This window comes from Chlorocebus sabaeus, chromosome 20 (genome assembly GCF_047675955.1).
Source record: "Chlorocebus sabaeus isolate Y175 chromosome 20, mChlSab1.0.hap1, whole genome shotgun sequence".
In the NCBI taxonomy this organism is placed as follows: Eukaryota; Metazoa; Chordata; class Mammalia; order Primates; family Cercopithecidae; genus Chlorocebus; species Chlorocebus sabaeus.
Genome location: NC_132923.1, coordinates 82,573,640 through 82,598,490, shown reverse-complemented (window position 1 = coordinate 82,598,490; position 24,851 = coordinate 82,573,640). Strand labels below are relative to the sequence as shown.

Sequence of the window (24,851 nt, the reverse complement as noted above, 5' to 3'; positions counted from 1 at the left end):
CTATAATCCCTGCACTTTGGGAGGCGAAGGCGGACAGATCACCTGAGGCCAGGAGTTTGAGACCAGCCTGGCCAACAGGATGAAACCCCGTCTCTACTAAAAATACAAAAAATTAGTCAGGCATGGCAGCACGCACCTGTAGTCCCAGCTACTCAGGAGGCTGAAGCGGAAGAATCGCTTGAAGCCAGGAGGCGGAGGTAGCAGTGAGCTGAGATTGTACCACTGCACTTCAACCTGGGCAACAGGAGCAAAACTCCATCTCAAAAAAAAAAAAAAAAGAGAGTGTTCCTTCCTCTCAGTATTAAGAGCAGAGCTGAGAAGAAGTCTGATGCTACAGAGCATTGTTTGATGTAAACATCATGCCTCTAAAATGCCAACTACCTCTGAGAGCTCCCAGCATTTGATTTTTCATTCGTTCCTGCCACAAACACATACTAGGCAGGGGCTGCGGCATGAGGTGCTCCAGGATACAGAGGTGAGAAACACTCATCCTGCCCCGATGGGAGAGTCATTCACTAAACAGATGATAACCATTATAAAAGATGCCACTTACTGGGCCACAGTCTATGCCAAGTGCTCTGCATGCCTCACTCAATCCTCCCAACAGCCAGATGTAGGTAGGCCATGCTCCTCCTCATTGTATAGAGGAGAAAACCGAGGCCCAGGTCAGGAAGCCAAAAGTATGAAGGCCAGTTTGCACGCCTGGGTCTCTTTGGCCTCCAGACTGGTGCTCTTTCTCCCTAGGCTTCCAAAGCACAAGGAAAGGGTACTTTCATCTCCAATTCCTAGCACCTGCACTGGGCTGGCACAGAGCAAGGATCCTATTACCAAACTGTCTTCAAATTGTATGGGCACTCTGGGGCCTCCAAATGGCACTAATTTCACTCAGGCATAAAGTGCTAGGATCAAGTGTGGCCAAGTCTGTGAGGGGGCAGAGAAGGAGACCACCAAGTCTGCCAGAGGGCAGGGAAGTCTCATTTCTGGGTTCCCAGTCACTCCCCAGGAGTCCATACCTGTAAGATCTTTTTCTGCTTCCCACCCCCATTTATACTGGAGCTTCTGGTGGTCCCACAGAATGTAATTCCAGTCTCTCCCTAACATCAGCCATCAGCGCATCTGCCACCAGTCCCCTGCTTAGCAACCTTTAACAGCTCCTGTTGACTACTGGATAGAATCCAATCTCCTTGCCTGGTGTCCAAAACTCTTCCTGATCAGACCTTACCCAAATTATCTTACCACTTACTATTGCTGGTTTTAGAAAGGCAGTGTTCAATGAATCTTTCTTTAACAGAATCAAGAGTTTGGCTTCAGGAAACTTACTACTGCTCATGAGCTTTATGACTTCAGGAAGGTTTAGCAGGCTGGGACCCCCTTGAGGTCAAGGATGGTATCTTAGGCTGGGTGTGGTGGCTCATGCCTGTAATTCTAGCACTTTGGGAGGCCAAGGCAGGCGGGTCACCTGAGGTCAGGAGTTCAAGACCAGCCTGGCCAACATGGTGAAATCCCATCTCTACCAAAAATACGAAAATTGGCCGGGCGTGGTGGCTCAAGCCTGTAATCCCAGCACTTTGGGAGGCTGAGACGGGCGGATCACGAGGTCAGGAGATCAAGACCATCCTGGCTAACCCGGTGAAACCCCGTCTCTACTAAAAAATACAAAAAACTAGCCGGGCAAGGTGGCGAGCGCCTGTAGTCCCAGCTACTCGGGAGGCTGAGGCAGGAGAATGGCGTAAACCCAGGAGGCGGAGCTTGCAGTGAGCTGAGATCCGGCCACTGCACTCCAGGATCATTAAAAAAAAAAAAAAAAAAAAAAAAATTAGCTGGGCCTGGTGGTGCATGCCTGTAATCCCAGCTACCCAGGAGGCTGAAGCAAGAGGATCACTGGAACCTGGGAGGTGGAGGCTGCAGTGAGCTGAGATTGCACCACTTCACTCCAGCCTGGGCGACAAAGCAAGACTCTGTCTCAAAAAAAAAAAAAAAAAAAAAAAAAAAAAAAAAAAAAAGGATGGTGTCTTATTCTTTCTGTATTCTACCACCTAGCACAGCCTGGCATATGGAAGGTTCCCTGTAGTTTACAAATACAGTCTGGGAGCCAGGATTAGTGCTAGGTGTTGGGAAGCAACAGAGGTAAACAGGTCATTGTTCCTACCTTCACAGAGCCTCATAGACTGCATGTACATGGTGTTACATCAACCCAATTCATTTTTATTGCATGCTATGGACCAGGTATGCATTATGAGTGGATGAGGTCTGATCCCCTCTTTATGCTGATTTTTTTTTTTTTCTTTTTTGAGACAGGGTCTTGCTGTGTTACCCAGGTTGGAGTGCAGTGGCAGGATCACAGCTCACTGCAGACTTGATCTCCCAGGCCCAAGTGATCCTCCCATCTCAGCCTCCTGAGTACCTAGATCTATAGGTGCATGCCACCATGCCTGGCTAATTTTTTAATTATTTGTAGAGAGGAGGTCTCACCATGTTGCCCAGGCTGATCTCAAACTCCTGGGCTCAAGTGGCCCATCCCACCTAGGTCTCCCAAAATGTTCGGATTACAGGTGTGAAGGATAACTCTTGGCCTTCTCCACGTTTTAACAGTCTCACCTGCTCTGCTATTTTCAAAATTAGCAGAAAAGTTGGCCACGTCAGTCAGGAATTTTAAAGAGCTGGTTCATGCGTCCTCTGAGCCTCTATCTTTTCAGTTCAAGAGGCACCACCTTTAATCCAGGCCTTGACACATGTTGCCTCAGGCTGGATGACTTTTCCCACTCCGCAGGCCTTGGTTTTAAAGGTCACCTCCCTTTAGAGGCCCTCCCTGAATCTTCCCCTCCTCATTCTCTATAAGGCACTCTTTGTTTCTACCATACGCACATTCACTAAACACATTTACTATCTGCCAGGCACTGTTCTCAGTGCTGGGGATATAGCAGTGAAGAAACAGAAACCCTTGCACTCATGGAGCTCATATCTTAGGGTGAGAAAGTTATTAAGCAAGATCAAGATGGAAAACAGATGGTACGATAGTGTGAAATGCTAACGAGAAAAATAACTACGGAAAAGGCATAGGGAGTGTGTGTATCGCAGTTGACTTATTTGTTTGCGTTGTTTACCTGCGTTCTGTCTGCATCTCCCACTAAACTGTAAGCTCTACATCTCCCATCTGTCTTATTTACCAATGCCAACCGGGGCTAAGCACAGCGCCTGACACACAGCAGGCAGCTGATAGACAGGTGTTGAGCAAGGAGCAAAAGCGTATCTTCATTGCTTTGTCCTTGCTTCTAGGAGGCGAACTGGGAAATCCAGAGGGAAAGGAAAAGCCAGGAAAGTGGCTCGCTTTTGGCGCTGGGGAAGAGGTGTGCAGTGAGCAGTCACGCTCAGGAGAAGGGCTGCGCGGCAGAGGCGCTCGCAGCAGCGCGCTGTACAGGTGCGCCAGCTTAGGCATTTCTATCCCTATTTTTACAGCGAGGGACACTGGGACTCAGAGAGGGAAGTGCCTTGCCAAGCTCCAGCTGCTCATAAGCGATCAACCTTGTCTAAGTCCAGGTTTGAAGTCCTGGAGCGATTCTGGACCCACCACGACCACTCACCTACTCGCTTGCGCTTCCCCTCACGTCAGATTTTCCAGGTTCCTCCCTACCTCCGGGTAGGCGGGGGGCGCTTAGCAGGTATCACCTATAAAAAATGAGAACGGGCTGGGGGCAGGTGCAAGACAAGAATATCCTGACTGTGATTGGTTGAATTGGCTGCCATTCCCGAAACGAGCTTTGGCGCCCAGCCCCTTTCGTTCCCAGCAGGCCCTGCGCGCGCAAGATGGTGTCGTCCAGGTGGTGGTCTTGAGGCGAACAGATCGTTATGGCGTTGGCGTCCGGGCCCGCAAGGCGGGCGCTGGCTGGCTCCGGACAGCTCGGCCTTGGGGGCTTCGGGGCCCCGAGACGCGGGGCGTATGAGTGGGGCGTGCGCTCCACGCGGAAGCCGGAGCCTCCTCCCCTGGATAGGGTGTACGAGATCCCTGGACTGGAGCCCATCACCTATGCAGGGAAGATGCACTTCGTGCCCTGGCTGGCGCGGCCGATCTTTCCGCCCTGGGAGCCGCGCTACAGGGACCCAAGGTTCTACCGCTCGCCCCCTCTTCACGAGCATCCGCTGCACAAAGAGCAGGCCTGCTATATCTTTCACCAGCGTTGCCGCCTTCTCGAGGGTGAGGCCCCAAGACGGGCGGCAAGGGAACATATTCCTCTGACCAGCACTGACCCCGACCCTCTGTGGCTTTGGGCGAGACATTGAAACTCTGTGGGTTTTGGTTTCTTCATCTGCGAAATGGGGCCGTAGTGATTCCCATCTTCTGAGAGTTGTTAGAATTGAGTTGTAAGGAGCTGGGCCTCTGTGCGGGAGTAATAGAGAGTTTGCATGTCAGCGTGAAAAGAGCTGCTTTCTAGGCCTACCCCTGGCTCTCTCTGTTTGACTTTGGGCAAATGGCTGACCATCCTGGGCCTCTATTTCCTGTGAATGGTTTTGACTGGACAGTCCACATTGACCTTTCCAGGTCTGACATTCTGGAGATTAACTGCACATTTTAAAAGTAGATGGCGAGGCCAGGCGCGGTGGCTCAAGCCTGTAATCCCAGCACTTTGGGAGGCCGAGACGGGCGGATCACGAGGTCAGGAGATCGAGACCATCCTGGCTAATACGGTGAAACCCCGTCTCTACTAAAAAATACAAAAAACTAGCCGGGCGAGGTGGCGGGCGCCTGTAGTCCCAGCTACTCGGGAGGCTGAGGCAGGAGAATGGCGTAAACCCGGGAGGCCGAGCTTGCAGTGAGCTGAGATCCGGCCACTGCACTCCAGCCTGGGCGACAGACCGAGACTCCGTCTCAAAAAAAAAAAAAGTAGATGGAGAGAGTTTATAGTGGAGACAGCAGAATGTTTAATCTCCATGCCTGTCACCTCTCAAGTCCATGTCTAGTCCTCTGTCACTCTCACTAGGGACAGATCAAAATGACTTTGCCAAAACCAGCCTGTCTATCTAGAACAGTACCAGAAATTATTTTCCAGAGTCCATGGAGAGGCTTGTTTATCCCTTTCCCCATTCTTCCATCTTCCTCAAATCAGGATAGGGATGGGGCAGGTCTTGAAAACAGAATGGTTGAGATAAGTGGGAACAGTATTTTCCAAAGAGTAATTAGGGGGAAAAAAAAAGCAAATCTGGCAAGATTGGGGGACTAAGCCAGATAATAAATCCTAGGTTTGAAAAAAGTCAATTGGTCAGCCTTTTAAGCTTCTCACTTCCATTCCTGAAAGCTGATTGTCCAGCCTTTAAACACCTCTGCCGGTCGCAGTGGCTCAAGCCTGTAATCCCAACACTTTGGGAGGCCAAGTCGGGCAGATCATGAGGTCAGGAGATCAAGACCATCCTGGCTAACACGGTGAAACCCCGTCTCTACCAAAAAAAAAACCAGAAAAACTAGCGAGGCAAGGTGGCGGGCGCCTGTAGTCCCAGCTGCTCGGGAGCTGAGGCAGGAGAATGGTGTGAACCCGGGAGGCAGAGCTTGCAGTGAGCCGAGATCCGGCCACTGCACTCCAGCCTGGGCGACAGAGCAAGACTCTGTCTCAAAAATAAATAAATAAATAAAAATAACACGTCCAGTGTCCTTACAAGGTACTGGGAAGGATCTCATAAGACTTGGCATCCTTGAGTGACCCAGGTAACAATACCAAGTGGATGAATGCATTAGCAGTATTTTAGACGTTAAGATTATATTCGTTTGCCTAGGCTGAAAATGTATTGTGTATCCTATGTTTTTGCTACTTACAGAGAGGTTCTGTAGGCTATAATAAAACTGCAAGATACAGGGCTAGAGAAGCCATTTGGGGTAATGGAGAGAGGTGATGGTCTTTAGGGTAGACAGACTCAGATTCTCCTCCTAGCCTTGTCACTTATAAGGTATGTGAGCAAATTCCTTAGTCTCTGAGTTTCATTTTTCATTTTATAAAATCCCATCTAACTTGCAGGTAAAGCTTCTGGCACAGGGTAGATGGTGACTTTCAGTAAATGGCAGCTCTACCACCTATTTTTCATATGCAAATGAAACATAAAGTCTTAGTATTTTATCTATTTTCAAGTTTAAGGAACAGTGGCGGTGTCAGAACTAAAACTTAGTTTATCTGACTCCCAGTCCAGGGTTCTTTCTGCTGCACCACAAAATCCAGAAGTTACTTTTTTTTTTTTTTTGAGACAGCATCTTGCTGTGTTGCCCAAGCCAGAGTACTGTGGCGTGATCGTGCCTCACTGCAGCCTTGACCACCCAAGTTCAAGTAATCTCCCACCTCATCTTCCTGAGTAACTGGGACCACAGGCGCATGCCACCACTCCCGGCTAGTTTTTAAATTATTTGTGAAGAGGAGGTCTCACCATGTTGCACAGGCTGGTCTCAAAGTCCTGGGCTCAAGTGCTCCTCCTGCCTCGGCCTCCCAAAGTGCTGGGATTATAGGTGTGAGCCACTGCCCCTGCCCAAAAGTTACATTTCTAAACATTTATATTTATATTTCTGGTGTGATGTCTTATGGGTCTTAAAGTGAAAAGTCTCATTGTACTTATTGTTTTCATTTATTACCACAAGAGAAATTGCCTCAGGGTGTCTCCCCCAAAGTATCTTAAGCTCCCTTCCATCCCAGACATGGTCTGTCTGCCTGTCTCTTTCCTTCCTTCCTTCCTTTCTCTCTGTCTCTCTGTCTTTCTTTTTTTTTCTTTCGACAGAGTCTTGCTCTGTCATTCAGGCTGGAGTGCAGTGGTGCAATCTCACTGCAATCTGTACCTCCCAGGCCTAATCTATCCTCCCACCTAAACCTCCTAAGTAGCTGGGATTATAGGCACATGCCATCACGCCCGGCTAATTTCTTACATTTCTTTTGTAGAGATGGGGTTACACTGTGTTGGCCAGGCTGGTCTCAAAGCATTCTGCCTACTTCAACCTCCCAAAGTGCTGAGGTTATAGGTGTGAGCCACCATGTCTGGCCCAGACACAATTTTGAAATGAAGATACGACCTTGAGTCAGAGAAGTGTTCTTCCAGCTGAGATGGGTAATCTGCCAACCAAGGCAGCCACCAGCCTTCTGTTAATTTGTGGGCATGATCATTGAGAAGAATATAGTATTGACTTTTCATTTGAAAATAGAGGACTGGCCGGGCACAGTGGCTCAAGCCTGTAATCCCAGCACTTTGGGAGGCTGAGATGGGTGGATCACAAGGTCAGGAGATCGAGACCATCCTGGCTAACACGGTGAAACCCCCTCTCTACTAAAAAATACAAAGAAGTAACTGGGCGAGGTGGTAGGCGTCTGTAGTCCCAGCCACTCGGGAGGCTGAGGCAGGAGAATGGCATAAACCCGGGAGGCGGAGCTTGCAGTGAGCTGAGATCTGGCCACTGCACTCCAGCCTGGGCGACAGAGCCAGATTCCGTCTCAAAAAAAAAAAAAAAAAAAAAAAAAAGAGAATAGAGGACTGGTGTGTTTACTTGATCTAGAACTTAGATACCTAGGTCTATGCATGTTCCTTCCCTAGAGAAGCCAAATTTGGGGAAAGTGAAGCTAGGGAGGTCTTTGCCTGGCACCACAACCCATCCCACCGAGAGTAGCTAAGTTTCTTTAATGTTTAAAGATTGTCAGGCTAAATTGAATCTATTTTAGTTTACATATACACCATCTTTTATTTATTTATTTATTTTAGAGACAGGGTCTCACTCTGTCATCCAGGCTGGAGTGCAGTGGTGTGATCATAGCTCACTGCAGTCTTGACCTCCTGGGCTCAAGTCATCCTCCTACCTCCTGAGTTACTGGGATTATAGGCATGAGCCTCTGGGCCTGGCTACGTATATGCCATCTTTTCATGCAAAGTATTTTGGGTAGCTTATTTATAACACAACCAGATTAAATTAAAAAACAGCTGAGGGGATCAGTACAAAGGAAAAATAAAACAGATAATACAACAAAAATTCATTCTGTGAGGTTCTACTTCATTCATTTCCTTTTTTTTTTTTTTTTTTTTTGAGGTGGAGTCTTACTCTGTTGCCCAAACTGGAGTGCAGTGGCGTGATCTTGGCTCATTGTATCCTCTGCCTCCCAGGTTCAAGTGATTCTGCTGCCTCAGCCTCCCAGGTAGCTGGGACTACAGGCAAGCACCACCACACCCAGCTAATTTTTTTGTATTTTTAGTAGAGATGGGGTTTCACCGTGTTGGCCAGGCTGATCTCAAACTCCTGACCTCAAGTGATCTGCCCACCTCAGCTTCCCAAAGTGCTGGGATTACAGGTGTGAGCCACCATGCCCGGCCTAAGATTCTGCATTTTAAAAGGAAGCCCCAAACCTGCCTCTGAGCTTGCTAGGAATCAACAAATGGTACATAGCTAGGGTCAGCTAACTAGGTCAGCTGCTTGTTTTTATAAATGAAGTATTATTGGAACAAAACCATGCACACTTGTTAATTATTCCCTATTGTTGCTTTTGTGCTCTAGCAGAATTGAGTAGTTGTGAGAGAGACCGGGGCCAAGAAGCTGAAAATATTTACTATTTGACCCTTTGAGAAAATGTTTGTTGAACTCTGGTATAGAGAAAAATATTTTCAGTTACACAGTTCACCATGTCTATAAGACAAAACAGGCCAGGCGCAGTGGCTAACGCCTATAATCGCAGCACTTTGGGAGGCCTAGGTGGGTAGATCACTTCAGGTCAGGAGTTTGAGACCAGCTTGGCCAACATGGTGAAACCCTATCTGTACTAAAAATACAAAAATTATCTGGGTGCTGTGGTGCATGCTTGTAATCCCAGCTACTTGAGAAGCTGAGGCAGGAGAATCGCTTGAACCCAGGAGACGGAGGTTGCGGTGAGCCGAGATCATGCTGCTGCACTCCAGCCTGGGCGACAGAGTAAGACTTCGTCTCAAAAAAAAAAAAAAGACGAAACAGTTCTGTATCCAGGAAAAGCCCAACTTTTCTATACTAAGGCCAGAGAGGTTCAGCTTCTTAAAGTATTCATGAAAATCCGAAAGTTATTCTCAGTTATTTCCAAAGGTTGCTTTCCCCTGAGAAGGCAGCATAGGCTTATGCCTGGACCCACACCTAATAAATGAGGTATATTTGGTAGACACAGGCTATATTTGGTAGTTAGGGCTGGGGTGTGAAAGGATCTTAGAAAGGATCTTAAATGAAAGGTTGGCATCCATCAATTTAGTCCCATAGCCTAGGGTCTATCCACTGCTTACAGCATTCAGCCATATTATCTCAGCTGTCTTAGCCACTGTTTGAATTCGTCTAGTGGCAGGTGCTCACCCCCTCAGTCACCTATTAATCATCCTGAAGTAGATGGTCATTCCTGAAGGTGAGTTGAAATCTAACTTTCTTAGCTTCTGCTCTTCACTTTTGGTTCTATCCCCTCAGGCGTCACAGAACAAATCCAGTTTCTCACTTGAGGCAGCCTTTTTACTAAGATGCTACCTGGCAGGTGTAAGCATCTCTTCCTGAATTGTTTTCTTTCTTTCTTTTTTTTTTTTTTTTTTGTGGCTGATTACCTCAAAGGTGTGAAGCAGGCTCTCTGGCTTACCAAGACCAAGTTAATAGAAGGCCTTCCCGAGAAAGTGCTTAGCCTTACTGATGATCCAAAGAACCACATAGAGAACCAAGACGAGCGCGTTCTGAATGTGATCTCGCATGCCCGTCTCTGGCACACCACTGAGGAAATCCCCAAGAGAGAGACCTACTGGTAAGTTCCCCCAAGTAAAGAAGATTTCCTACTAATGGATCTTCGAATCGACCTGTTGCTTTAAATCCCCAAATGTCTCTTTTTGTCTTCAAGCCCGGTCATTGTGGACAATCTAATACAGCTGTGTAAATCTCAGATTCTCAAGCATCCTTCTCTGGCCAGGAGGATCTGTGTCCAAAACTCCACGTTTTCTGCTACCTGGAACCGAGGTTGGTCATCTTGTACACCAGAAAGCCTTGGTCTGTTTTTTTGCCTTTCTACTCTTAGCCCCACCACCAGCTCCCATCCCCCAGCCCCCAAATACCTATCCTCACTCCCATCCTTCGTGGTCTCATTTTGTAGGCTCAGACACACCCTTAGTATCATTAGCCATAGCCCAACCATTTTTGTTTTTAATCACTTTCTAAGACATTCATTCAACCATTAACAGCCATATCGAGTGCTTAGGATGTGCTTGGGAAGTCCCTAAATGCTGAAGGTAAGGAAATGTATAATAAAGCACATGTAGCCTCCATCCTCACGATGCTCATATTCTATTGCAATAGTCTTCATACCTCAGTTACACCTCTCTGGTCTTCCAAATCCATTTTCAGCATGGCCTGCTAGAGTGATCTTTCTAAAGTGCAAGTCTTTATGTCCCTGCCCGTTTCAGATCCTTCACTGTCTCCTAGTAGTGTAAACCATTTATTGTGAGTTACCAGCCCTCATGATTTGGTCGCCACTTAGTCTTTCTAGTCTTATCTCCTGCTCTACTGCCCACCACCCCATCCCTAAATTAGCCACTTGCAGCTTTTTAGCATCAAGCTTTCACATCCATGTGCCTTTGCACATGCTGTGCATTCTGTCTGGAATAATCTTTTTTGTTTGAGTTTTATTTTTATTTATTTATTTTTTGAGACAGAGTCTCACCGTGTCGCCCAGGCTGAAATACAGTGGCGCGATCTCAGCTCACTGCAACCTCTGTCTGCCTCCCAGGTTCAAGCAATTCCTGTGCCTCAGCCTCCCAAGTAACTGGGATTACAGGCGTATGCCACCACACCCGGCTAATTTTTGTATTTTTAGTGGAGATGGGGTTTCACCATGTTGGCCAGGCTGGTCTCGAACTCCTGGCCTCAAGTGATCCGCCCATCTTGGCCTCCTAAAGTGCTGGGATTACAGACGTGAGCCACTGCTTCCCACCTGGAATACTCTTTTCTGCTTTCTTTTCTTTTCTTTTCTTTTCTTTTCTTTTTTTTTCCAGGTGGAGTTTTGTTCTTATTGCCCAGGCTGGAGTGCAATGGCGTGATCTCAGCTCACTGCAACCTCCGTCTCCTGGGTTCAAGCGATTCTCCTGCCTCAGCCTCTCAAGTAGCTGGGATTACAGGCACCCGCCCAACATGCCTAGCTAATTTTTTTTTTTTTAATATTTTTAGTAGAGATGGGGTTTCACTATGTTGGCCAGGCTGGTCTTGAACTCCTGACCTCAGGCAATCTACCACGCCTGGCCCTCTGCTTTCTTCATTTAACCAAATTCTCCTTATCTGCAAGACTTCACTCAAGCCCCCCTTCTCTGTGAATCTGGGCTGGGGTATCTGTTCCTCCTCTGTGTCCCTTATGCTCATTCTGCCATCATAGCACACATTACACTGTACTGTCAGTATCTACTGTCAGTTCTGTCTACCCCACTAAACGGAACTCCTGATGGCTGGGACCATATCTTACTCACGTTGTCCAGTGTCTTAACAGTTCATGGTACACAGTAGGTGCTGACTGAAGGGATACGTAAATGCATATACCTACTGTTGGTGTTTCAGGCAGGGATATTCATAGAACACAGGTGTTCTAACTGGTGGAATCCTGGAGCAGGGAAACCAGCTATGGAATGATTTGGGATTTCAGGACATCTGCTTGGTCAGGATTTGTGTATAGACTTCCTGGCAAAGAGTCAGCTTTGCAGAGGTAATGACACCACTAAGGAAATTAGTGAACCTCATTAATAGAGGAGTACTTGGCCCATCATCAAGTATTACCTCTAATTAAACTACCCCATTTGGCACTGTCACTGGAGGAGGGATATGGAGGGAATTGAATCAGAAACCACACAAGAGTGGTCTGTGGGGAGAATCAAAAACCCAAGGTTAGGAGAGGTCCATGCACGTTTATTTTTCTTGCAGATTATATGTTAGGAAACAGGAAATACTTTAGAAAACTATTCTTGAGGTGTGACAGATCAGAGTTTATCCACCCACAGAGGTAGTATCCCTTTCTTACCTATCCAGTAAGGGAGGCCACATGCTAATTAATGACAGTGTTATTGACCAAACCAATTTTTAGACATACAAGAAAACTGGCCTTGATCCATTACCATCACACTGTGGCTATTTCTGAAACCCAAGCACCTTCTGAGAAAGATTTGCCTCAGTGGACACTCCTCAGGAGGCCATTCTCAAGGTGTTTTTTCAGGCACATTTTGTCTGGTGGTAGCATGTGACCTCCTGTGGGGACCACTGTGAAGGGTGTCTATGCATGTTCACAATGGCTGACTTGCTGATGAGTCAGATGTGAGTTTATTTTCCTCTTGCTACCTATGTCTGCATGTAGCATATATGCTAATCCGACTTCAGTGAGGCTCTTTGGCCAGGGTTTTCTCACTCTCAGTCGTTAAGGACAATCTGGCCCCTTTCCTAAGTTTAAGAATCTCCTCTGCCTTGGCTGGGTGCAGTGGCTCATGCGTGTAATCCCAGCACTTTGGGAGGTCGAGGCGGGTGGATCACGAGGTCAGGATACTGAGACCATCCTGGCTAACACAGTGAAGACCCATCTGTACTAAAAATACAAAAACAAAAAATTAGCCGGGCGTGGTGGCGGGCGCCTGGATTCCCAGCTACTCGGGAGGCTGAGGCGGGAGAATGGCATGAACCTGGGAGACGGAGCTTGCAGTGAGCCGAGATTGCACCACTGCACTCCAGCCTGGGCGACAGAGCAAGACTATGTCTCAAAAAAAAAAAAAAAAAAAAAATGCCGGGCACAGTGGCTCACACCTGTAATCCCAGCACTTTGGGAGGCCGAGGCGGGTGGATCACAAGGTCAGGAGATGGAGATCACAGTGAAACCCCGTCTCTACTAAAAATACAAAAAATTAGCCGGACGTGGTGGTGGGTGCCTGTAGTCCCAGCTACTCAGGAGGCTGAGGCAGGAGAGTGGTGTGATCCCGGAAGGTGGAGCTTGCAGTGAGCCGAGATCATGCCACTGCACTCCAGCCGGGGGACAGAGCGAGACTCCGTCTCAATAATAATAAAAAAAAAAGGTAAGACTACCTCTAGTCTTAGTGCTCCTCTCTCCATCACTCCTTCCCTGCTGTATCCTACTCTAATCACCTGGATTTCTCTCCCTAAATTCTGCCACAGAGTTGCCTGCACCTGTGCCTTTGCACATTATTCCTCCTTGACTAGAGTGCTTTTCCCCCTCTCTTTGCCTGGCAAGCTTTTACTCAGTGGTTTTCAACTAGGGCCAGTTTTTCCCTCCGGAGAACATTTGGCAGTGTGTGGAGACATCTTTGATATGATGTGGATGGGGTGTGGGGACATGGGATGGGGAGGGAGTTCAAATGGCATCTGGTAAGTAAAAGCCAGGATGCTGCTAAACATCCCACAGTACACAGTAGGGGGAGGCATTCCTTCCCCCTACTCCACCAAAGAATTATCTGATCCAAATGTGAATAGTGCTGCAGTTGAGAATCTCTGCTCTTACCTGTCCTTCCAGATGTCAGTTTAAGGCATTGCTGCTTTCAGGGAGCTTCCCATTCCCAGAGAAGTTCAGTTTTCCCCACCTGTACAATTTTTGAATATGTTTCATCCTTTTCACTGCAGCACTCACTACCTGGTGGGCTCCTTGAGAGGAGAGAGTAACTCTCACGCATCTCTGGGTTAGAGCAGTTGCTCAGGAAGATCTGGATGGTGCAGGCTTCGTTCCCCAGAGACCATCAGCCCTCAGGGTTTATTGGGAAGGGAACACAGGAAGAAGAATGCATTGGTTCATCCCCTCTTAAGGATCCCAGGATTAACATCCTAACTTAGTTATGTGTTCTGTGATTAGGCTGATGGTCTAGAAATGCTATAAATGACTTGAGGCACATGGGAGGATGAAGGCTTTAGACTTTGCAGAATTGAGAAAGTGTTTATTATTTTTTTTTTTTTAAGTTTTTTGAGACAGAGTTTCACTCTGTTGCCCAGGCTGGAGTGGAATAGCGTGATCTTGGCTCACTGCAACCTCTGTCTCCCAGGTTCAAGCAATTCTCGTGCTTCAGCCTCCCTAGTAACTGGGATTACTGGCATGCACCACCACTCCTGGCTAACTTTTTTTTTTTTTTTTTGAAACAGAGTCTCACTCTGTCACCCAGGCTGGAGTGCAGTGGCATGATCTTGGCTCACTGCAAGCTTTGTCTCCTGGGTATACGCCATTCTCCTGCCTCAGCCTCCTGAGTAGCTGGGACTACAGGTGCCCGCCACCACGCCTGGCTAATTTTTTGTATTTTTAGTAGAGACAGGGTTTCACTGTGTTAGCCAGGATGGTCTCAATCTCCTGACCTCGTGATCCGCCCGCCTTGACCTCCCAAAGTGCTGGGATTACAGGCGTGAGCCACCATGCCCGGCCAATTTTTTGTATTTTTTAGTAGAGACAGGGCTTCGTCATGTTGCTCAGGCTGACCCAGAACTCCTGGTTTCAAATGATCTGCCTGCCTTGGCCTCCCAAAGTACTAGGATTATAGGCATGAGCTACTGTGCCTAGCTGCAAAAGTCATTAATACCAGGTTAGAGTAACCATTTTTCTCCCTTTTAGAGTCTCTTCTCCTTCAAGTCCGTGGTTCTGGTGGAGCCCGACTGAGCACCAAGGATCCTTTGCCCACCATCGCCTCCAGAGAGGAGGTTGAAGCTACTAAGAATCATGTTCTAGAGACCTTCTACCCCATATCACCTGTCATTGATCTTCATGAATCCAATGTTTATGATGTGAAAGATGACACAGGTGAGGATCAATGTCTTGGACTTTTAGGCAGTGTGGGGGAGAAGGACATGCTTTTTCTGGAGGAAAAGGATATACTAAGAACTTGCTAGGCGCTAGGCACCTCGCGTGTATTACCTATCTCCTAGGATCCATGTGGCCCCATGAGACAAGTACTATTGTCTCCATTTCATAGGCAAAGAAACTGCAACTCAGGGAGGTTAAGTGATTTGCTCAAAGGCTAACGTACCTTGGAGAAGTAACTCTGTTACATCAGAATGGCTTGAGGGGCTTTTTTTTCCTTCAACAAACTGTATCATTGGGCATTTGAGGGGCTTTTGACCAAGGCGTTTTCTTGATTCATAGGTCCCATGAAGGCACCCACTTTCTGTTTACCTTGTAAACTCTGGCCAACCCTCTTTAAGGACTGAGAAAGCCCCATGGACATTGAATGGGGCCATTGATCCAAACTCCAGCAAGCCAGGGACCACTATGTACTCAGTCAACCAAGACATCACAAGGGAGTGAGACTAGGCTGGCCCCCACTTCCTGCCATCCACTCTGTCCTCATGAGCTGTAGCATCTTCCTCATAAACCCCTTCATTGTCACAACCACAACCTAGGTCAGTCTTTACTGTCCTTTACCTAGCCTATTGCCACAGCATCCCAGCTGGTCAGTCTGACCCCACATTATTTTCTCTCTGGTCCATTTAGTCCATAATTCCAGAGTAGCCTTTCCCCAACACCACCTTCATCCCATCTATCTTCATGCCCACCTCCCGTTTCCTATTGAGTAAAGTTGGAACTCCTTTGCTCACATGAAAGAGCCTTCACATCTTGTCTCTGCCCCATCCCCAGCCTCATCTTTGCTTCCTCCCCTACCTGCCCCATTTCTTGTGACTATGCTGAATTCATCATGCCCTTTCTCACCTCCATGCCTTGGCACTTCCTCTCCCTCTGCCTGGAGCTTTTGACCATTCTTTCGTTTTGGTCTTCAGCTTGCTAACTTGTCATCTTTCACAGTTCATCTTAGGAATCACTTTCTCTCAGAAATACTTTGGGATCTTCCAGTCTCATTAGGGTCTTTCTGACTGTTCTCCCATAGCCCTTGACTCACCTCACATCTTGACATGTCCCTCCATACAGATATGGTCAGTTTTCCTGTCTGTCTCCCCTCTAAACTGTGAGCTCCTCAAAGACAGTGGCAAGCTCTGCTTGGCCTCCATTCCTGGTACCTGTCTTAGAGCTTGGCACAGAATGAGTTCTAGATATTTACCTCTGTCAAGTACCTGAGCAGACTGAAGGACCAAACATGCAGCAGAGCCACGCCTCCTCTAGGCTTTTCAGAGCCTACATTATTTTCCCAGCCTTTTTTTTTTTTTTTTCCCCTGAGACAGGGTCTCAGTCTGTCACTCAGGCTGGAATGCAGTAGCATGACTGTTGCTCTCTGCAGCCTTGACCTCCCAGGCTCAAGCAATCCTCCCACCTCAGCCTCCTGAGTAGCTGGGACCATAGGTGTGTGCCACCACACCTGGCTAATTTTTATATTCTTTTTAGAGATAGGGTCTTACTATGTTTCCTACGCTGGTCTCAAACTCCTGGGCCCAAGCAATCTGCTCGCCTCGGCCTCCCAAAGTGCTGGGATTACCTGCGTGAGCCACCAGGCCCAACCTTCCCAACCTCTTCCTTCCTTCTTTTCACCCATATTCAGTGATCCAGATCACTTATTCTAGAAGTTCCCCACCTACCAAGAGTTACTCATAGCCATGCGAGAGAAGAGAATCATGACTTGATAAGGTCATGGCTGAGAGGAACAAGTGCTAAACTTTGATTCTCAGCACTAGTGTTGGGTGGGTTAATTGTGAATGATGAGGCAAGTCATTTGTCACTAATATTAAAGTAGTAAATTTTGCAAATGACTTGCTTTCTTTTTTGTTTTTTTTGTTTATTTCTTTTGAGATGGAGTCTCGCTCTGTCACCCAGCCGCTAGAGTGCAGTGGTGCAATCTCGGCTCACTGCAAGCTCCGCCTCCCGGGTTCACACCATTCTCCTGCCTCAGCCTCCCGAGTAGCTGGGACTACAGGCACCCACCACCATGCCCAGCTAATTTCTTGTATTTTTTAGTAGAAACGGGTTTTCACCGTGTTAACCAGAATGGTCTTGATCTCCTGACCTCATGATCCACCCATCTTGGCCTCCCAAAGTGCTGGGATTACAGACGTGAGCCACCACGCCCGGCCGACTTGTTTTCTTTTTAATAATTACCACAGATTTCAAGTTCTCCTTCTCCTAACGTCACTGTCATCTGTGTGCCAGAATGAGAGAGAAAGGTGTGGAGTTAGAACTATCTTGCAAGAAGCACCTATGACAGGTTGGCAGGCATTTTCTGTGAAGCGCCAAATAGTAAATATTTTAGGTTTTACAGGCCACATATGGTCCCTGTCACAGCTACCCAATAGTCATATGTAAATGAATGAGTGTGGTTGTGCTCCAGTAAAAATGTTATTTACAAAAATAGGCAGCAGGCCAGATTTGGCCAGCCAGCTGAAGTTTGCCAGCCCCTGAGCTATAGTGATAGTACCCACCTTTGTTGAGTCTCTGTGTAGCACCTGTTCCTGGGCTAAGGTGAGGTGACTTTCCTGAGGCTTTGTGGCAGGCTGATGAATCCTTTCCACCCCTCCACATAATTGTGTCTCTTGCAGGATTCCGGGAAGGCTATCCTTACCCCTATCCCCATACCCTGTACTTACTGGACAAAGCCAATTTACGACGGGGCCGCTTTCAGCCAGATCAGCTGCGGGCCAAGATGATCCTGTTTGCTTTTGGCAGTGCCCTGGCTCAGGCCCGGCTCCTCTATGGGGTACGTATGTGAAGAAGACCACTGAGCTGCTCTACGCCGTGTTGGTCTCCTCCCTTAAGGTTATTGCTCAGAGGAAGAAAAGGGATGTAGGGGAACTGATTGCTTGACTGAGGAGTTTTAGGGAGGAGTACTTCAGCCCACCCTGTGGAGATGAGCCGATATCACTAGGGACTGACTGCCTGTGCTTCACCTAAGTAGCTCACTTGACCACAGTAGCCCACATGTTTTACTGAAGTCCCCACTTTCCACGCTATGCCATAGAATTACAGAGAGGCCGTGCAGCTTATCCAGCGTTACACAGCACTAAGTGATGGAGATAGGACTGCAGGTAGGTCTGCCCTACTCTGAAGTCTTCAGTTATTTGTGCTGCAGCATGCTGCCTCTGTTCTTGTAGTGGCAGAAGTGGAGCACAGGTGGGAGGAAGTGGAGCAATAGAGATGGCCAAGCCCTGCCCACCAACTCAGGATGGGTGCTGGGGACCCAAGATACTCATTGGTGGTAGCCCCTGATCCTAAGAGGAGGTCTCAGGGACCTAGATGGTATGGAATACAGACTAACTTGTCACAGAGAGCTGTCCTAAGATGGGAAAAACCTGGCTCTGGAAGCAGAGGCCTCCAGGGAGGGGAGGGCTGTATGGTAGCCCTCAAGCAGGCCTGGGATACCAGATCCCTGGTTTGGGTGTTGGGGTAGGGAGTTCATGAGAGCCACTGCTGGACCCCCAGGTCTTGGTTAGAGCCTGTGTCTTTTCTAGAGCAGGAATGAGGAAAGTACTGTTTCCCATCTTATTTGGCCTAGGGGGCGTTGGAGAGCCATGGTTAGCCAAATGGATAGGGAGTGGAATGGGCCTTGCCCAGACTGAGCACCTGCTGCATACCACACATTTATTTAGGGTTTTTATTAACAAAAAATCAGTGGTTCGTTTGTCTTGGATTAGCAGCAGGAGCATCATCTGAGAACTTGTTGAAAATGCATACTCTCAGATCTACCCCTAGACCTGCTAAATCAGAAACCCTGGGGTTGGGGCCCAGCGATCAGCATTTTAATAAGCCCCCCATTGACGCTGCTACAAGCTGGAGTTTAAAAACCACTTAACTGGCCGGGCACGCGGTGGCTCACGCCTGTAATCCCAGCACTTTGGGAGGCCAAGGTGGGAGGATCACTTGAGGCCAGGAGTTGGAGATCAGCCTGGCCAACATGGCGAAACCCCGTCTCTACTAAAAACGCAAAGATTAGCTGGGTGTGGTGGTGCATGCATGTAATCCTAGGACTTTTCGAGGCCTAGGTGGGAGGATTAGTTGAGGCCAGGAGTTCAAGACCAGCCTGGCCAACATGGCGAAACCCCGACTCTATTAAAAATACAAAGATTAGCTGGGTGTGGTGGCATGCACATGTAATCCCAGCTACTTGGGAGGCTGACGAATGAATATTGCTTTAACCCAGGAGGCGGAGGCTGCAGTGAGCTGAGATTGCACCACTGCACTCCAGCCTGGGTGACAGAGTGAGACTCTGCCTCAGAGGAAAAAAAAAAAACAACAAAACACTGAACTGAAATTTCAGAACACGGCATTATTTAATCCTTGTAGTTTTTTAACCCCATGTGGCAGATGTCATTAGCTTCATTTTACAGGTGGTGAAACTGAGGCTCAGGGAGGCTAAGGAACTTGCCCGGGGACACACAGCTAAGAAATTAGTAGCCGTCAGATCTTCATATGACCTTCTTGTGTCTTTCCAATCCTAGGACAATTGTCTTATTCCCATTCCTGAAGGCTCCGAAAGGTTAGGTACTTGCCCAAGATCCCACAGCTAATGAGTGGGGAAGCAAAGCTTGGAACCATGATCTCTCCAGTTTTGAAGGATGTGCTACTCCCAACTCAGGCAGGAGAAGGAGGCAGAGATAGTCACAACCCTGGTCCCAGGCCTGCAGACTCAGTGTAGCCTTTGTGCCAGCTATTGCCATCAGAGCCTGGGTAGCAACGATACCACTAATTACCACCAAGTTGGGTAGGAGCAGAGGCCTCCTTCAGCCCCTCCAGGTACAAATTATTCCTGGGGATGTGAAGTTGAGCAATTATGGGAAGAGCCTCCATGTAAAAGGTAAAATTGCTGAGAAATTTATGTACTACCTGCAGTTTTATTGATCTGTAGAGGGAGATAAGAGTCAATACAGAATTCTCAGCTAACACTTACCGGTACTTTTCTTTTTATTTATTTTTCATGCAGCTAAGAATAGGTATTTCTAAGGCCAAAAGCCCCAGTGTGGCCCACACTGAGGTCTGACATTAGGTATTCCTAATGCCAGATTCAGCCCCAGTGGGGTGGAATCAAGGATGGCCTGCTTCATGGGGCCTGCCTGTTGAATCTTCGTTCATTGAGTAGCAGTCACCAAACTGGATTGCTGCAAAGTCTCAGCAGGTCACCATACGATTTATCTCCCAAACTGGGACACCACTGAGAATAATGAGGTGCCACTATTAGATACACTGGGACACCAGGATTAAACCAGAACAACAGGGCTTTCAGGGGCTTAATAGCATGGAGTCTGATCCCACGTCACACCCCATGGGTGACCTGGAGCAAATTATACTACCTCTCTGAACCTCAGTTTCCTTATCTGTTAGTGGGAATATACCTCTAGCTTTATGAGAGTAGAGGTGACCTGATGTAAAACTGGCAAGATGCCTGGCACCTGAGAGGCCTTCAGTAAATGATTTTAGGTATTACTCCTATTACCAAGTGGCAGTAACCAGAAGAGATCAGTAGCAGGAATTGACTGGTGAAATCCTGACGCTGGCATGGCTGGATGGATACTCCAGAAACATGGCCCATATTGAGTTGCAGTGTAAGCATGAAGCCCAGTGAATGTGACAGCCAGGCCCTTAGAAGCAAGGCAGGGACGTGGGGGAAGTGTGTGGTCTGGCATGAGCCTGTTTGGGTTCTACACCACCCATCTTTGTGATTTCAGGCAAGTCACTTTACCTCACCAAATCTCAGTTTTCTCATCCGTCAAATGGAGTGAGAACTGAATGAGATTACATCTTTGATAGCTGATGTCACTGTGTCCTCATCAAGTAACGCCAGGAGTTTGAGAGATTTCTGTCATTAATCCCCCAGCTGGCCTGCCTGAACTCTGGCTTACCTGGAAATTGCCTCTCAGTGGCAGGAACTATTACTCTGATGTGCTCAAATAGAAGAGCAGGCAGCCTGGGGCCATGAGGCACAGCCAGCCTGGGTGAAGGAAGGCCCAGCCCTGGACACTGCCCTGAACTCCTCATTCTATTTTAATTGCCCCAAAGAGAAGCCATTCAGTGGACGTAGGTGGATGTTGTAAAGGGCAGAACTAGAAGCTGCCTGGGCCGTGCTGTTCCCTACACTCCACAGCTTCTGATTTGTTTTCCTTTTCCCCTTTTCCTCTCAGAATGATGCCAAGGTCTTGGAGCAGCCCGTGGTGGTGCAGAGCGTGGGCACAGATGGACGTGTCTTCCATTTCCTGGTGTTTCAACTGAATACCACAGACCTGGCCTCTAACGAGGGTGTCAAGAATTTGGCCTGGGTGGACTCAGACCAGCTCCTCTATCAGCATTTTTGGTGTCTCCCAGTGATCAAAAAGAGAGTGGTTGTGGTAAGTTGAGCCATTTCCCGCCTGACCCAGGAGGGCCCTGCCTCCTCCTACCTGGTGTGAGCCTCAGGTGGGATTGCCGGGGTGCTCTGTGAGTAGAGCCCTGGCCCTGGGGACTTCCCACCCAGGATCTCTGCCTGGAGGACTCCTTCAGTCCCGCCCGTACCTAAGGCCCTGCCCAGCGCTCCACTCCAGCTCCTGCTTCCCTTTGCACCCTCCAGCCAATCCAGTTCCTCGCAGCTCCCAGGGTGCTCTGCGGCTTCATTAGCTTTGGCCTTTGTAGATGCTGCTTCTTTTATCCAGGAGGCTTCTTGCCTTCTCCCCTCCCCATTAGTCTTTGTCAGGCTATCCTCCACTTGTCCTTCCAGGTTTAGCATAAGTGTTTCTTATTTTGGGAAACTTCTGACCACCACCGTCCCCATCCCAACCCTCACTTAAGTGCCTCAGGTGGGTTGCCCTGGCCTCCATATTCCCCCATCATAGCACGATCACATTGTTGTGCGTAGAATCTCTTCACATGTTTTTTTTCTTCCGCCAAACAGAACTCCAAGCTCCTAGATCCTTGAGGGCAGGGTCTGTGGGGATGCATTCATTTGTTTCATCCCACAGATATGGAGTTCCTCCTGTGGCACCATCACTGCTGCACCCCACTGCTCAGCTGACAGGGTCCAGGCCTGCTCTCTGTGTAGTGGGCAGTAACAGTATCTAAATAAATTCCTGATAGAGCATCAGGCAGTGATATGCACCCTGGAGAGACCTATAGCAGGGTCAGGGACTGAGAAAGAGGAGTAGGGGTACTGCCTGCTCTGGGACCAACTAGGTCCTGCACAGTCCTGAGTATGGGCTTGCTAAATGGAGTCGCTGAGCCTTTGAACATTCTCAGCAGGTCTGTTCTTGAACTAGTTCTCCAGCAGCTCAGTGCTGTTTCCACCTGAAATGCCTGTCGGGTCTGTGCTCTTTGCTTTGGCCCCGGACACCCTCAGTTCACCTGCATAGTCACAGCAGCCACCTCCATGCTCTCTGCTCTTAGTCACGTTTTCCCTCCTGACTCTGTGTCTTCAGGTTCTCTTCCGTCAGCCTCTCCCTTCCAGGATACTGACTCAGGGCTGGGCCTGTTGTGGTTTGGAGACAGCTCCTCCTCACCTCTGCAGCCTCATCTGCTGCTCCACCCCTCAGCATTCGCCCTGGGCCCCAGCCCGATCTTGCTCTTCCTGCCTTCATTTCTTCTTCTTCTATTGCATGTGCTGGGCTTTCTGAAGTCTCCTTCGTTTTCTTTTTCTTTTTGCCCCATTCTGCTCGCCCTTCCACATATAAATGTCGGCGAGTTAGTCATTTCTTCCTGCTTTCTTCTTTTTCCTACTTCTGCAGTGGGGTCTGTCTCCTTTCATTTTCACTATTTGAACAGCTGACCATAAGCTCCTTGGGGACAGGAACCAGAGTCAAGTTACTGCTGTGTCTCTGTCTCCAGCACAGGACATAGGCCCAGTAGAAAGAAGGCAGGTGCCCAATAAATGTGTGTGGAATGGGTGAGGGATGATTGTCCCTGGGATTAGAGAGGGCAACAGCCCATTTGCTCCTGGTGGTTGAAGTGAGAGGGCCTCGGGCGCAGAGCAGTGTCAACAGCTGTTTTGGCTGAAGGGGGCTGGGAATGCTTCCTGTCCTCCCAGCCTACAGCCCCTCAACACCCCTTCTTAGTCTGAGAGAAAGACGATGTCAGAAAAAGAAAGTTGCTGTCCAGGCACTGAAGATTTACTTCAATCCAATCTTGTTTTAATTGCTGTCGTTAAACCTAGTAGCAGGATCCTAATGGACTGTGTTCTTTCCAGGAACCTGTTGGGCCAGTTGATTTCAAGCCAGAGACATTCAGAAAGTTTTTAGCTCTATATTTGCACGGTGCTGTGTGAGCTGAGGACCCCTCTGAATCCTGAAACCTCCCTTGCCTCTCTTCCATGGAAGAGAGCCTGGGTCCCGTGGAGCCTCAGTGCCCGTTTGGCCTGCTACTCTCGCTGACAATAAAGAGCCCTTGCGTTGCACTGAAGCCTGTGTTTGGTATGAGGGTGCCATCAGGAAGGGCCCCCACACAAGTCCAAGCCCTGGAGCCTGACCTGCCCCAGCTGAAGCCCAGCTCTGCCCTGGACCCGTGTTGTGATCTTAGATAAGCATCTTCATCTGTCTGTTTCCGTTTCTTCATCTGAAACCTGGGGCGAATGTGACTTACCTGGTGTTGAAGACTCCGGGTTATGTGTGTGTAGTGTCTGCCACATGGCAGATACGCTGATGGTCACTAGGTTCTTATGGCATTATTTAAATTGTGGACACATTCCACAATGACTGCAGAAAATCTCGCCAGAGTATTTATTGTAGATTTCTCCCTTGTATCCTGGTTAATGGGGTGAGTACACCCCTGGTTCAGCTGGCCTCTGTTTGTCCAAATAATGTCAAGTCCTAATATGTGCCAGACACTGCTGCCATGCCAAGCACCTGATACACAGCATCTTTAATCTCCACACACCCCTTACAAGGTAAATGTCATTTCCATATTCAAGAAAAATATTGCATGCCTAGCATGTGCTATGCACTGTTCTGGGCCCTAAGGAGAAAACACGGATAATTTAAGGTGTTTGCCCAAGGTCACCCAGCTGGTGCTATAGGTCAGCTTCCCGAGGAAACGCAGAGATTTTTATTTGGGGAGAACCTTTAGGACCAGAACCTGTGGAGAGTGAAGGCAGCAGCAGGTGGGGGTGGCGGGCCCAAGCTCAGTGTGGCTGCATCTGAGGCCTCACCCAGTTCATGGGCACTCTGGAGCCAGAGGCAAGGGAGTTGAGCCTTCTACAAACACCCCTGACCTGGCACCAGCCATTGGATATGTGCTGCTTCCCGACAGCGGGTGGGACCTTGGGCGAGGTGGCTTTGTTGGGCTGTAATTCCTGCTGAGGGACTGCTGAGAGCAGTTAGTGTGGGAACTTCCGGCAGCTGGAGGAGCTCTCAGCTAGGCAGTGGCAAAGTGGCGTCCAGCCTGTGTCTGCCTCCCAGGCTTGGGCTCTTTCCACTTGACAGCTTACTTTGTAGGCTTGAGGGATTACCAGGAAAAGCAGCAAGGCACAGAGGACCATGGGGACGGGGAGTGACTGGAAGTGGGGAGGCCGGAGGCTTGGCTGGGGCTGGAGTGGCCAGCTCGGGAGGGGCCTGAACACCAAGCACCTCACCTCCCAGGGCAGCGGACCTTGGGCTCCGGGGACTCTGAGCCCTGCTGCCCATTTTACTTTTTATTTTACAGACAGGAAACAATTATACATAAATGATAAAAGTTCAGAGTTCAGGGAAAAATAAGTTGACCCACCCAAGGCGGTCCCTAGCTAGTCCTTTTCCCTAAGGATAACAGAGCGAGTTTCTTCCATGCTTTTGGTGAAAATGTGTATGTATCATAAGAACACACGTATGTACATGACTGAAGAGTCATCCTATTTACAGCCTGTTCTGCCCTTCCTTTTTCACCTGATGTCTCCGGACTGTAGGCTCTTGCCACATCACCGCATAGGATCTCTTCATTCTTTTGAGCAGCTATGTTAGTATCTGTTGATGACGGTCCAGGTTGTTTCCAGTTGTCATTAGAAATAATGCTGCAGTGGGCATCCTCGTTCGTGTATCTTAG

General features: G+C 48.4%; 2 protein-coding genes across 3 annotated transcripts in view; one reads left to right on the top strand and one right to left on the bottom strand.

Moving 5' to 3' along the window:
• CYB5RL (cytochrome b5 reductase like) overlaps positions 1-3,664 on the bottom strand; it is a 32,055-nt gene extending 28,391 nt beyond the window's left edge. For both annotated transcript variants that reach the window (XM_007978659.3, XM_038000354.2), the window contains exon 1: positions 3,582-3,664. The gene's annotated coding sequence lies outside the window, so the exon portion shown is untranslated. The remainder of the gene's footprint in view (positions 1-3,581) is intronic.
• A 107-nt stretch (positions 3,665-3,771) lies between these two features.
• MRPL37 (mitochondrial ribosomal protein L37) lies at positions 3,772-23,232 on the top strand. The gene is made up of 7 exons (XM_007978661.3): positions 3,772-4,192; positions 9,560-9,743; positions 9,837-9,952; positions 14,562-14,747; positions 17,426-17,583; positions 20,999-21,202; positions 23,026-23,232. The coding sequence occupies exons 1-7, from the start codon at positions 3,847-3,849 to the stop codon at positions 23,101-23,103; spliced, it is 1,272 nt and encodes a 423-aa protein (XP_007976852.3). The 5' UTR covers positions 3,772-3,846; the 3' UTR covers positions 23,104-23,232.
• The last annotated feature ends 1,619 nt before the right edge of the window (positions 23,233-24,851 follow it).